The sequence below is a fragment of the Trachypithecus francoisi genome, unplaced genomic scaffold (assembly GCF_009764315.1).
Source record: "Trachypithecus francoisi isolate TF-2019V2 unplaced genomic scaffold, Tfra_2.0 Lachesis_group12, whole genome shotgun sequence".
In the NCBI taxonomy this organism is placed as follows: Eukaryota; Metazoa; Chordata; class Mammalia; order Primates; family Cercopithecidae; genus Trachypithecus; species Trachypithecus francoisi.
In genome coordinates, this window is record NW_022681457.1 from 26,820,246 (window position 1) to 26,833,140 (window position 12,895).

Genomic DNA, 12,895 nt, shown 5'->3' on the forward strand with positions numbered 1-12,895 from the left:
AGCCTCCTGAGTAGCTGGGATTACAGGCATATGCCACCATGCCTGGCTAGTTTTTGTATTTTTAGTAGAGACGGGGTTTCACCATGCTGACCAGACTGGTCTCGAACCCCTGACCTCAAGTGATCTACCTGCCTTGGCCTCCCAAAGTGCTGGGATAACAGGTGTGAGGCACCGCGCACGGCCCTGAAAGTATTTTTCAATGAGAAGTACAAACAGCAGAATGATCCCATTTTTGTAAAACAGTGACTACACCTCTTTATATATATATCTGTTGGTGTGTGTTAAGTGTGTGATCTCTAGCTTTATAAGATCAGGGAGAAAGTCACGAGGGCTGTATCCTGGGCTGGAACCGGATGAGGGAAAGGAATCATAGTTGATGTGCTGAGTGGGCAGGTGGTTAAGTGACTAGTGAAGGCTAAAGGAATAAAAAGATTACCCTTAAAAGGCTCCAAGTATAACATTGATACAGTTAGCTCAAATTAGACATGTGTAAAGGTATATGTATACAGATATTTTGACAAATTTACTTAAATAATTACTGTTCTTTTTGATAAAGACTCTGGTTTATCTTTATGATAAAGACTATCTGATAAAGACAGATTGAGTTGTCTTTATAATAGTGAACTCCAGTTTTGGGTGGTAGGTAGTATTACTTGTTATCATTCAAATGAGGAATACATGGCATTGTGTCTTATTAGGTTAATCTTTTTGGAAACATTACACTTGAATATAGATGGAGTCAGTAATTACTATAGAAAATTACTTCAAGGGGCTAAGAATGGCTTCCCAACTCCTGGGTGCCATTGTGTCAGTAAAGTCCCAATGAGACTTTTCCACTTGAGTTAAGCACTCCTTTTGAAGTCTTTTAAAAATGTAATAATGGGCCAGGCCTATTGGCCTGGGAGGTCAAGGCTGTAGTGAGCTGTGATTGTGCCACTGCACTTCAGCCTGGGCGACAGAGTGTGACCTGGCCTCCCACCTCCAAAAAAGGTAAAAGTTCTGTAATTATTTTATTAGATCCCTTCCTGGTATCTGCCTCAAGAAGCTATGATGGGGGAAAAATGGGTGGGAGTAAAAAAGGAGTTCTGACAATACAGATGGGAACACTGAAGTCCAACACAGATGCTTTACATTTTGGCTTTGTCCAGACCTAGTGATGCAGAGATTCTCATAAAATTTGAAAAGCCTTACCACTGAGTTGCTTTTCAAAGCCTGGGTTTCTCTCAAAGAACATCTGCAATTACCATGCTGCTTTTGAAGACCTTAGTGAAAGTGCTAACCTAGATCAACTCTACCAGCTGTGGTGAAGTGGCTGTGTTGTCTGGGGTATATACCCTGGGGTTCGTCATCTGGCGCCAGGAAAATTTAGGACACGGACACAAGGAGTTTAGGAGTGGAGGTTTACAATAGGCAGAAGAGAAGAGAAAGAGAAACGGCTGTCTCTCTGGAGACAGAGTGCGCTCCAAGTGGAAAAGACCAGCTGGTGGTGGAAACCCTGGATTTTATAGTCCAGGGTGAGGAGATGGTGTCTGATTTACAAAGGGCTCACAGATTGGTTGGATCAGGCACGACGTATATATAGTGCTCAGGGAAGGCTGGTGGCCCCACCCTAATCTTATTATGCAATGAACTGTCCCTGGCCTGCCGCCTCTTGTCTGCTTCTTACTGTACACGGGCTGACAAAGAGAAGGGAAGATGGAGCCGCCATCTTGAACACGTCTAGTCGGTTGTTGCTGCCAGCATTCTCACGTGTACAAGCTCCCAGCTTGCTTGTCTATGTCTGCAGCTCCACTTTACAGGCTGCTCTTTGTTAGAAAATGATTTGGGTTGCTTTTCATTAAAGAAAAAAGCCTTACTGAGGACTTTCATCCCCTTACTAGCTGCCTAAGTGATTTCTTCTTAACTCCTATGTCAATGGTGGCCGGGTTCCCTGGGAAGGAGGGGCGCCATTGCTCTAGCATCATTTTGCTTTCTGGAAACAGGGTTGTATTTGCTGATGCTCTGAAATTCTGGAAATAACTTTCTGAGCCTTGTGACTGTAAGTAAAATAAAGAATGTGGCAGTAGAGGTAATATACAGCCTTCTCCCATCCCCATCTCTCCTGTCATGTTGGGTTAACAACCATGGAATACACGTGTGATAATTACATGGCTCACTCATCAATCATAAGAATAAGTCATATACCCGAGGCCCTGAACTGTAATGGAATTTTAGTGCATTTCAAATTTATAGCCAGTTCCTGATTATCCGGTTGAGTTGCCTGTGCCTCTCGGTTCTGTTCTGGCCTACGTTCTGACAGATTTATTTCTTGTGACTATCTCCCCTGGTGAGTAATAGTCATGGACATGGGAGGCAAAATTCAAAACGTGTCCATTCTGCAATTTGTAAGGAGCTATGATTCCTGGGGAGATTAAAACAAATTGAAAATCAAGGTTTTTTTTTTTTTTTTTAATTATAATTTTTCCATTCTCAGAATGTTTGTCCCTGATTGTCATGGGTAATTTAATAATTCCTATTTTAATACACCTTTAAATATGTCATTTAAAAAAATATTCTAATTCATGCCTTCTATTTCTCTTTTCCTTAATTTTTGTGGTTAAGAGTTTCACTAAAATAAATGTCATTTTTTTTTATTAAAAAAAATTTTTTTGAGACAGAATCTCACTCTGTCACCCAGGCTGGAGTGCAGTGACGTGATTTCACTGCAGTCTCCGCCTCCTGGGTTCAAACGATTTTCCTGCCTCAGACTCTTGAGTAGCTGGGATTACAGGCACCCACCACCACGCCCAACTAATTGTATTTTTAGTAGAGACGGGGTTTTGCCTTGTTGGCCAGACTGGTCTTGAACTCCTGACCTTAAGTGATCTGCCCATCTTGGCCTCCCAAAGTGCTGAGATTATAGGCATGAGCCACTGTGCCCCACCCAACTGATAAATGTTGTTACATATGATGAGAGTGGGGAGTTCCTGCCTTTTTTCCCAAATTTATAGTGTGTTCAATATTTAACCCTATGTATGATGTCAGCTATAACTTTATTATAATGTGCTTCATGAGATTTTTTTGGGGAGAATAGAAAGCTAGCAAAATAATTAGACAAACACACTGCAGAAAATCATATACATTTTCAAATCAAATACATAAGACCAGCCAGGTACAATGGCTCATGCCTGTAATCCCAGCACTTTGGGAGGCCGAGGCAGGTGGATCACCTCAGGTCAGGAGTTCAAGGCCAGCCTGACCAACGTGGTGAAACCCTGTCTCTACTAAAAATACAAAGATTAACTGGGCATGGTGGCAGGCGCCTGTAATCCCACCTACTCGGGAGGCTGAGTCAGGAGAATCACTTGAACCCAGGAGGCAGAGGTTGCAGTGAGCCGAGATAGAGCCATTGCACTCCAGACTGGACAACAGAGTGAGACTCCATCTTAAAAACTAACTAACTAACTAACTAACTAACTAACTAAAACCTATATTAATCAGAACTAGCAGTTAAGGTATATTTTTTACTTTACATTGAGAAAGCAGCAACACATAAGAAAAGCTAAAATAAAGGGTTTAACAAATCAACACCAGCTTCCCTTTTGAGTAATATAAGTTAGGTGAGGATACAGTCACTTCAGTTTTTTTTTTCCTTTTGTATGTTCCTACAGTGTATGTCGTTATTTGATCTAGTAAAATAACCTGAATAAGGGAAATTTCATAGAAGCTCCAGGTAAGCCAAGTTGGTTTTTTGAGATTTTGTTTTCTGCATTGAGAACTCAGGCTTTATTTTAGAAGACAAGGTAGTTTTAGGGATATTTAGAGAACCAAGATGAGATTGTCTAAAGGTTTGTTGTTGGGGGAGGTTGCATGGAATTTTAGGCTGAATTGAAATTAGCATTTATCAACAGCACTGGAACATGTTTGAAAAGATCTGAACTGTTAATAAAGATTTAATGTCAGCTCCCAGGAAATAAGGTTAACATACTGTTAAATGTGCTATTTCTTTTTCTACTACTCTTACAATTAACACTGTCACCAAGGCCTAATTCTTCATGTGGTAGGAGTCAAAGGTGAATACACGGTTTTGCACAGAAAAGTTTTTACCTATGAAATGGCCCAGCTGCTGTCTATATTAATTGTTTTCTTTGGTATTTGTAGGGTATTGATGACGTCACTGGTGAGCCATTAGTCCAGCAGGAGGATGATAAACCTGAAGCAGTTGCTGCCAGGCTAAGACAGTACAAAGACGTGGCAAAGCCAGTCATTGAATTATACAAGTGAGTGTGCTTCGGTATTTTCATGACAAAGGACAGACTGGAAAGGTGTGGAGCCTGCTGGGAAGAACACTGGGCTGAGGCAGAGTAGTGTTTCTTTAAGACAGATAAACACTAACGACCCAAAACCTTCCCAGAAGTCAGATGAAATGCTGGAGCTGTACATGAAAGATAAGTTTCTGTACTTTTATCCTGAAACTGTTAGAACATAAGGACCCCAAACCTGATCATCTCTATCTGTTCTGGATGTAAAACAACATTGAGATTTATTTTCATTTTCTTAAAATTTTAAGTGACTGAGATAGTGGTCCCACATATGTTGATACTCCCACATACAAATATCTGGTTTGGATAGAAGATTAGAAGAGACTTTTGGTGTGTCCCTTCTTGAAGTGTCTGTAGGGAGTTTAACAAAGAAAGGCTAAAACCATAAAGCAGAGATTAAAAATTCAAATGGCTGCAGAGGCTAGGGCAGGTATTGGAAATGAGTCTCAAACATGGTGAGGGATGTATCAAGCGAGGCAGTTGAATGACAGTTGAACTGGACAGGGTGGCTGCTCCAGCTAGTTAGCATTCTAGGGCACACAGGCCAATGATTCCCGTTTTTCAGGAAGAGCAGAAGTCTGACTTTCTGTGTGTGTGTTTTGGGGGGAATCTCAATTTTCATATTGGCAACATATTTACATTTTTTAAATAACATGCAAGTCAAACAAATCTCTATGCTGAGTGCATTCAAAACAGCAGTTTATGCTCTCTGTTACAATCACTTTCTGGCCTTGTAGTCCCCAGAAAATTTAGCAAACCTTTAGATGAGAGTTTTATGATCATATTATTATTATTATTATTATTATTTTATTATTTTTTGAGGCGGAGTCTCGCTTTGTCGCCCGGACTGGAGTGCAGTGGCCGGATCTCAGCTCACTGCAAGCTCTGCCTCCTGGGTTTACGCCATTCTCCTGCTTCAGCCTCCCCAGTAGCTGGGACTACAGGCGCCCGCCACCTCGTCCGCTAGTTTTTTTTGTATTTTTAGTAGAGACGGGGTTTCACCGTGTTAGCCAGGATGGTCTCGATCTCCTGACCTCGTGATCCGCCCGTCTCGGCCTCCCAAAGTGCTGGGATTACAGGCTTGAGCCACCGCGCCCGGCCTATCATATTATTATGATAAAGCAATCATGTGTTCCATGATTCATTAAGTAATAAGGGTTTTAATATACCAAAGCTTTTCAGTGGTTTGCTTTTGCAAATTATATATTGAGGCACATTTGGAATGGTGCCTATAATGCTATTCTTTGATATGTTTTAAAGGGGAGAAAAAAGGTGGCATCATGACAAGCATACCAGAATTGCAAAAGCTATGACCTTATTTAGGTACACCCAGTGGAGGTGTTGATACCTTTGAAAGGGGCTGTTTTAGCACTTAGTGTGATATATGATATAAACCATAAGATCATGCTTGTTTTATATCTATAGGATCTTCTGCACTAGTATGTGGAGAAGAAACCTAAAAAGCCGTTGTATGTTGGACTTTGTTTTTCAGGAGTCGAGGAGTGCTCCACCAATTTTCCGGGACGGAGACGAACAAAATCTGGCCCTACGTTTACACGCTTTTCTCGAACAAGATCACACCTATTCAGTCCAAAGAAGCATATTGACCCTGCCCAATGGAAGAACCAGGAAGATGTGGTCATTCATTCAATTGTGTGTGTAGTATTGGTGCTGTGTCCAAATTAGAAGCTAGCTGAGGTAGCTTGCAGCATCTTTTCTAGTGAAATGGTGAACTGATAGGAAAACAAATGAGTAGAAAGAGTTCACAAGAGGCCCTCCTCTGCCTTTCAAAAGGAAGGTCACCACATGTGTAAGGTGTCTCTGCACATGTCTCAAGCCCTTCACAAGAAAGCAAGTACAGTGTGGATTTCATGTGGTGTGTAACTTCAGCTCCAACTGGTTTTTGACAGCTGTTGCTGTGGTATTCTTTTTTACACATGATGGTGATAGTTTCTGGTTCTCCCCATCCCCACAAAGGCTGTTGAATCACAGCACGAGGAAGCCTGAGAATGAATCCTAAGGACTCTAGCCCAGACTTTGTCCCAGGCTTTCTGGTGTGTGCACCCCTGGTAACAGTGAAATTGAAGCTACTTACTCACGGTGGTTGTTTCTCTGGTCTTGAGTGACTGTGTCCACAGTTCATTTTTTTCCGGTAGGAATAACTCCTTTTCTGTATCTGTACTCCATGGAGTCTCTCCTTTTCAGACATCCTGGGATGAAAGAATTTGGCTTTTTTTTTTTTTTTTGACATCTGTTTTCACTCTTAGGCTGTTAAACAAAACTGATAGTTATTGCTCTTATCCCTCTCAAATTCTTCTAAGAACTGAGAGTGATGGGGCTGTATTGAATTTCTGTATGCACCGGGAACTGAGCTATGAAGAGGATATTATTAAACTGCTGGTCTGACTCTTCATGGATTGACACTGTTCCTTTCTATTATTGTGAAAAAAAATTAACCCCCTAAAAGTCTTGGGAACCCCCTAAAAGTCTTTTGGGAATCCTCAAAAAGCATGGGAAGTGTAAGTATTTAGCTACATAAATGTTGTAAGATCATATCTTATGTATAGAAGTAATAAGACCGTTTGGAATTACTGGACTAATTGAATAGTTACGGTTTCTATTCAGTACAATAAAATGTATTTTGAAAGTGCTGCTAACTATTGATGCTGACAGTGTTTCACTCCTATGAGTGACCCAAACATATTATAAATAGGTGGTAAAGGGAGTGGAGCCTGTGGGGTTGAGCAGAATGTTGTACTAGCTGTGCTTAGACTGAGTATAACAGCTTTATGATTATGGGAAAACAAAATCTTTATTTTTTTTTCCTGTTCCAAAGATTTCATCCTGTGGGGTGGCCATAAAGTCTAGAATTAGATACTAATATGTTGTCATTCATTATAACATAGTATCAATAAACCATTTGTTAAAAGATTTGCCTGGTTTCCAGACTTGGTGGCCACCTTGAATAATTCTTCCTATCCTCTGGGAAGGATGATGAAATTTATTCCTGCTGCCTTAAAAGTATGTATCCTTTCTTCATGCATCATGACTGTCCCCAGCGAGTATCCTTTACTATTCCTGGGAGTGACTCCTGTCTAACTTTTCATACTGGTGAGAAGAAAAGAAGCCTATTGTAACACTTTAGTGGTGTTGAAACACATTACTTACTTTCTGAAGATGTCCCAGTGAATGCTCTGTCAGTTCACTGCCGTATGTCATCTGTGTGATAACGAATGTATCTTCCTTTTAAGTACTGCCCAAACTCTTGCCAGCTCCTCTCCCATTGTCCCTTCATGTGATTATTTTTTGGCTACCTTAGTGGAAATATAGACCAGTCTTCTCCCCATCCATCCTCTCAAACATAATGAGATTGTTTATTTTTTAGATTTATGCAGTGAAAATGCCCAGTCAGGTCTATGAATCGTCAGTGCATTATATTGACTCTGAGCACTTTAGAATGTAGAGTTGCAATTGAATGCCAGCTGTGGAGATGGGGTGCATATCAGATATGTAGATAAAGCTCAGGTTTGCTAGGGAACCAGGTATAGAGAAAAATAAGTCTGATACGAGGAAAATTGCACAACTTAGAGTAGTTCTGCTATAGATAAAATTCCCACAAAATAGGAAATGTAGAGAGTTATTCTATAAAATACTAAAAGAAAAGTCTGTGCTTTTTTGGAAACAGGAAAATCTTCAAACTTCTTTGTTCACTTGCCTTTGTGTTTAGCTGACCCTCCAATGTGATCATTGCTTTTGGAGTTTGGGAGAGGTATGGGAAGTGGCCTGATCCCTGCTTCCATACTTTACTCCTCCATCCATCCTTCCCTTCCTCTTCCCCTCCAGCTAAATGGACAATTCTAGCCAACACTGAGTCACTCTTAAGTCTCAACAGTGGGTGTGTTTGCTGAGATTGTCCAGCAATTGAGCCGTTTGGTCTCACCTCCCTCGCTAGCTGAGACCAAAAAGAGACAAATACCTTTTTCATGGTCTTAGAAACATAATGCTAATTTCGTGGTCAGTGGCTTTTAAAAAATCTATTTCTGGTTTTCTTCAACAAACTCACTAGTTTTCCCTTAAATGATTTTGTAAAAATTAAAGTTATCTTGAAAATGTTTTGGCAAAAGTAAAATTAAAGGGACATCTTTTTTTTTTTTTTTTTTTCTGTTGCCACACATGGCTGTTCTTCACCTTTAAGCAAAGAGAGTGGTTCAGATGGTTTCTAAGATGCCAACCTGACCTTGCATTCTGTCATTCTACCCAGCTCTTAGTTCAGTTTGCTTCCATTATCCTAACAGGCTTCTTACTGACTTAGAACTTGGAAAGGCTGCTATATTTAATACTCTCCAACACTAACGCAGACTTAAGATAGATACTGTTTATTGAAAACCTACTGAGTGAAACGTGCGGTTTTAGGACCTTTGTAAACATCTCATTTAATCTTTCTAGCATCCTATGAAATAGTCCTGATTTCACGTTGATAAACAAAGAAGACGGGTCCCAGGGATATGAAGCATCTTGCCCAGGTTTCTGTTGCTGGTGACCAGTGTAGCTGGAACTCCAGCTCAGGTTTTCCTGACTCAGAAGACTAAGCTTGTTCCTGGATGTTATTAATAGCTACTTGTGTCCAAGCAACCAAGGGCCTTGAGTCTACTTGGTTCTGCTTATGGCCTCACATCAAGAATAATAGAGCTACTCTAGGTATGGTGGAGCTAGTCCATGCCTGTAGTCCCAATGCTTTGGGAATCCTTGATGGGAAGATTGTCAGAGGCCAAAAGTTCAAGACCAGGCTGGGCAATATCACAAGACTCCATCTCTACAGAAAAATAAAAAATTAGCCAGGCATGGTGGTGTACACTTGTGGTCCTAGTTACTCAGGAGACTGAGGCAGGAGGATTGCTTGATCCTAGGAGTGCGAGGCTGCAGTGAGCTATGATTGCACCTCTGCACCCAAGTCTGGGCGACACAGCGAGACCCTGTCTCTTAAAAAAAATAAAAAATTGCAGAGCTCACCAAAGTGATGTTCACCTTTTTATGACGTTCCTTTTTTTTTTTTTTTCTTTTTCCTTTGCTTAAGCAAAGAAAGCTGCTAGAAGAGAGTCTTAGTTTTCCTGCATAAGACCTCCTTTATGAATAGAATAAACGACTGTCAGAGTAGGCTGGGCTTGGGCCCAGGCTAAACTATGAAGGAAGCAAGCTCATATCCCATAACTACCCTTTCGGTGTCCATTGGGTTGTGCCCCAGAAGTGACCTTTGCCCTTGAGCCATCCCCAGCCATGGTGCCCACACATAGGCTTTTGAGCTCCTTGGAGCTATCCAGACCCTGTTCACTTTTCCTTCCTGAGATTAGAACAAATCACCCCTGTACTCCCACTCCAAACAAGGTCTTGATGATAAAGTAATCCTTAAAATGCTGGTAGATAAACAAGCGATGATGAAGCATCGAACACAGGTTAGCTCCTGACTTTTGTACCAATGTCTCTGTATTCCATTACACATTAACATGACTCTGAGTGCCACATCCAAACCTTTGCCCACCATCTGCTTGTTGTGCAACAGTTGAGGCAGTAACCAGGGGAGATTCACTTCCTGTCTTGTCCTTCCCCAGGGATCACTCCCCTGCTGCCCTGCAGCAGCCAAGCTCACATGAGCTCCATTGTTACCCTAGGTGTGCCCATCTCTTTGGTAGGGAAGGAGGTAAGAATAGCCATGAATGAGGAAGGATTCTTGGAGGGAGGGGCTGCTATGGTTTTTCCTGCTATTTAAGATGTTGAGACCGGACAACTTTAAAAAAATGCCTGCACAAACCCATAAATAGTGCTTTTATAAAGTTTAGTTCACTGGAACCTGAGTTCAGTATTTGACATTAGCTTTTTGTCCAAAGAATTGAAGCCTGCTGGAGGTCTTTGCTCAAATAATAAATACTGCATATTTCCAAATGTGTTCAGGTGTAGGCACTAGGTACTGTCTGTTTACTCCATGTTAGGTACATTACATGCATTGGCTAATCAAATCCTCATCAATTACCTATGTAATAATCTCAACTTGCCTCCTTGTATTATAAATGGAAATAATCCTGTTTATTTCAATGGGTTTTCATATACCTATAGGGATTAGTCAGGAAATTCAAAGGGCCTTTTTTATACCTTTCCCCAGTTTGAGCTCCCTGTTCTCTTTAACAGATAAAACAACATATTTGCTTCAGCCTGGATTCTTTGTTTTTGGTGCTTTGGTGCAGAGACAGGAAATGGGCACTCAGAGTCACACTGGTAGTTGCACACTGTATCTACAGAGGGCGTGTCTCATCTGTACTCTGCTGGGTTACAGGATTTCAGGAGGTATTTGTGTCCACCTGAAAATTCCATTTATTGCCTTTCATTTAACAGTGTCTTTCCTTTCTGCAGTTGGTTTTGCTAGAGAGGCAATTCATAAGGTGAGGTCCTGTTCATAGTAGACTTGCTTTCTCACTATCCCCTTCAATTTTTAGTAACTCCCTGGTCTATTTGGTGTCTTAAAAAAAATAACCTGGTAATGGAGACTTATTTTACTATGGAAATGTGGTCTAGTGGTAAGTTATTCCTTTCCACATGTAACTGACCCAGTCTGGTTTCCGAATGAGAAGTGTGCAAGCCCCAGATGTTGAGATGCCGTATTTCAACTGTGAAAAAAATCTGCTTCCTGCATCTGTTGAAATATAATTGTTCATACTTGCCATCCCTTATTTTTCTTGTAACAATATGCACAGTTTTTGCCAGAATAAATGCCATTATCTGTATGCTTCAGGGAATTCCCCAATTTGATCTGTGTGTGTGTGTGAGAGAGAGAAAGAGAGCTGCAGTAAAACACTTCTAAAGGGTGAAAGCTCTTGAATGGTATAGATACCTTCCTCTAGTAATAATTAGGTTATTCCCGGAAGCACAGTGTCATTCTTTAAATAAAAGCTTTCCTGTTTAAAGCTTTTCAAAGAAGCAGACCATCTTGAAGATTTCCCCTAGGGTTCATATGTGTCTAATTCATTTTATAAAATCCTTGTCTTCATTTTAAAGCTTTGGCTGTATAGTCAGAAATGTCCTAAATAACAAACTATTTTGTATTTAATTTAGAGAAGAGTAAAGGGAAGAAAAATGAAAACTCAGTGTTTATGTAAGCTCCAAGGATATTAGGGCTTAGAGGGCTTTTCTAGTTTTATGAGAATTTGTACTACTGATTTTTATAGATTCTTGTTTTTGAGATGAACAGATCTCTGGGGAAATTGTTGAGTTACAATGGCATTTCACTGTGATCCCTCTCAAGCTCACATCAGTTCTGTAACCCAATGACAACCTGTCTCTTTGGTTTACTGTCCTGTGAAATGTCAGCTCAAGTTTCCCAGAAGTTGTGTGTTTATGATGAGTCAGAGTGCTTTTCCTCAGTGGGACAGTTGCTGGCCCTCTTAATTTTGGTGTATGTGCTTCAAAGTATCTAAACCTCCAGTCTGATCTGTATATGCTATCCTGTTAATTGTATTATTGATATTTTGATTATCTTGCTTGAAGGTTCATACTTTTGATTTTGATAGAAATAAAGTTTTTTCTGCTTATAACTAGTGAATTCATTTAATGTTTGTATAGCTTTTTATACTTGATAATATAAAATTTCATAAATACTTTCATTGATGCCACTCTGCAGCTACTACATTACCAACAATGTTGTCTCCAATTTGCAGAAAAGCAAGATCCTGAACCACGAATTACTATCCCCAGTCCTGTTTTCTTTTCTGCTACACCATATTGCCTTATTCGTATACCCTTAAATTCCTATTTGTCCAGCACTTTATTGTTTACAATTTTAATGTACATCCTTTGTTATTTTTTTCCCCTAACCACTAGACAACCAGGGATCTTTTTTTTTTTTTTCTTGAAACAATTAGATAATGTGAGCAGATTCTCTCCCTGTTTTACACATTAGGAAACTAGATCAGATTATATGACTCTAAGATTGTAGCATCTGGGATTACTCGGCAGAAGCAGAAACTATAGCAGGTCTATCACATGGGAGCTAGAACCATGAAGAAAATAGAGCTGCTGTAGGCGAAACTCCCTGAGATAGTGAGGGATGGGGAAAAATACTCTGGCATTTTCCAGCCTCACACTCTTCTGTCTCTGGGGCAGCTTCCCTTAGCTGAACCCAGCCAGAAGCCAGCTGACATAGGAGGCTGAGAAACATGTTCTAAAGGTTTGTCCATGCTGCTGAAAAGGCAGAGGAAAGGGGAACTGAAAAGGATGGCAATGTGGTAGATTGTGTTAAATTTAATGACATCCAGTCCCCTCCTCTTTTTTTTTTTTTTTTTTTTTTTGAGACAGGGTCTTGCTTTGTCACCCAGGCTGGATGCAATCATGGCTCGCTGTGCAGCTTCAACATCCTGGGTTCATGTGCTCCTCCTGCCTCAGCCTCATTAGTAGGTGAGACTACAGGTGCATGCCACAATGGGCTAATTTTTTTTTCTGATTTTTTTGTAGAGGCGGGGTCTCACTATGTTGCCTAGGCTGGTCTGAAACTCCTGGGCTCAAGTAGTCCTTCCACCTTGGCCTCCCAAAGTGCTGGGATTACAGGAGTG

General features: G+C 40.6%; 1 protein-coding gene across 5 annotated transcripts in view; it reads left to right on the top strand.

Moving 5' to 3' along the window:
- The window catches only part of AK4 (adenylate kinase 4), an 88,924-nt gene extending 77,039 nt beyond the window's left edge, over positions 1–11,885 (top strand). For 3 of the 5 annotated variants that reach the window (XM_033225167.1, XM_033225169.1, XM_033225168.1), the window contains exons 5-6: positions 4,141–4,259; positions 5,794–7,230. In XM_033225167.1, the coding sequence (XP_033081058.1) occupies positions 4,141–4,259; positions 5,794–5,908 (234 nt within the window). In that variant the 3' untranslated portion in view covers positions 5,909–7,230. Of the gene's footprint in view, positions 1–4,140; positions 4,260–5,793 lie in introns of all 5 variants that reach the window. The other 2 variants (XM_033225171.1, XM_033225170.1) reach the window with 1 other exon arrangement.
- Positions 11,886–12,895: the final 1,010 nt, after the last annotated feature.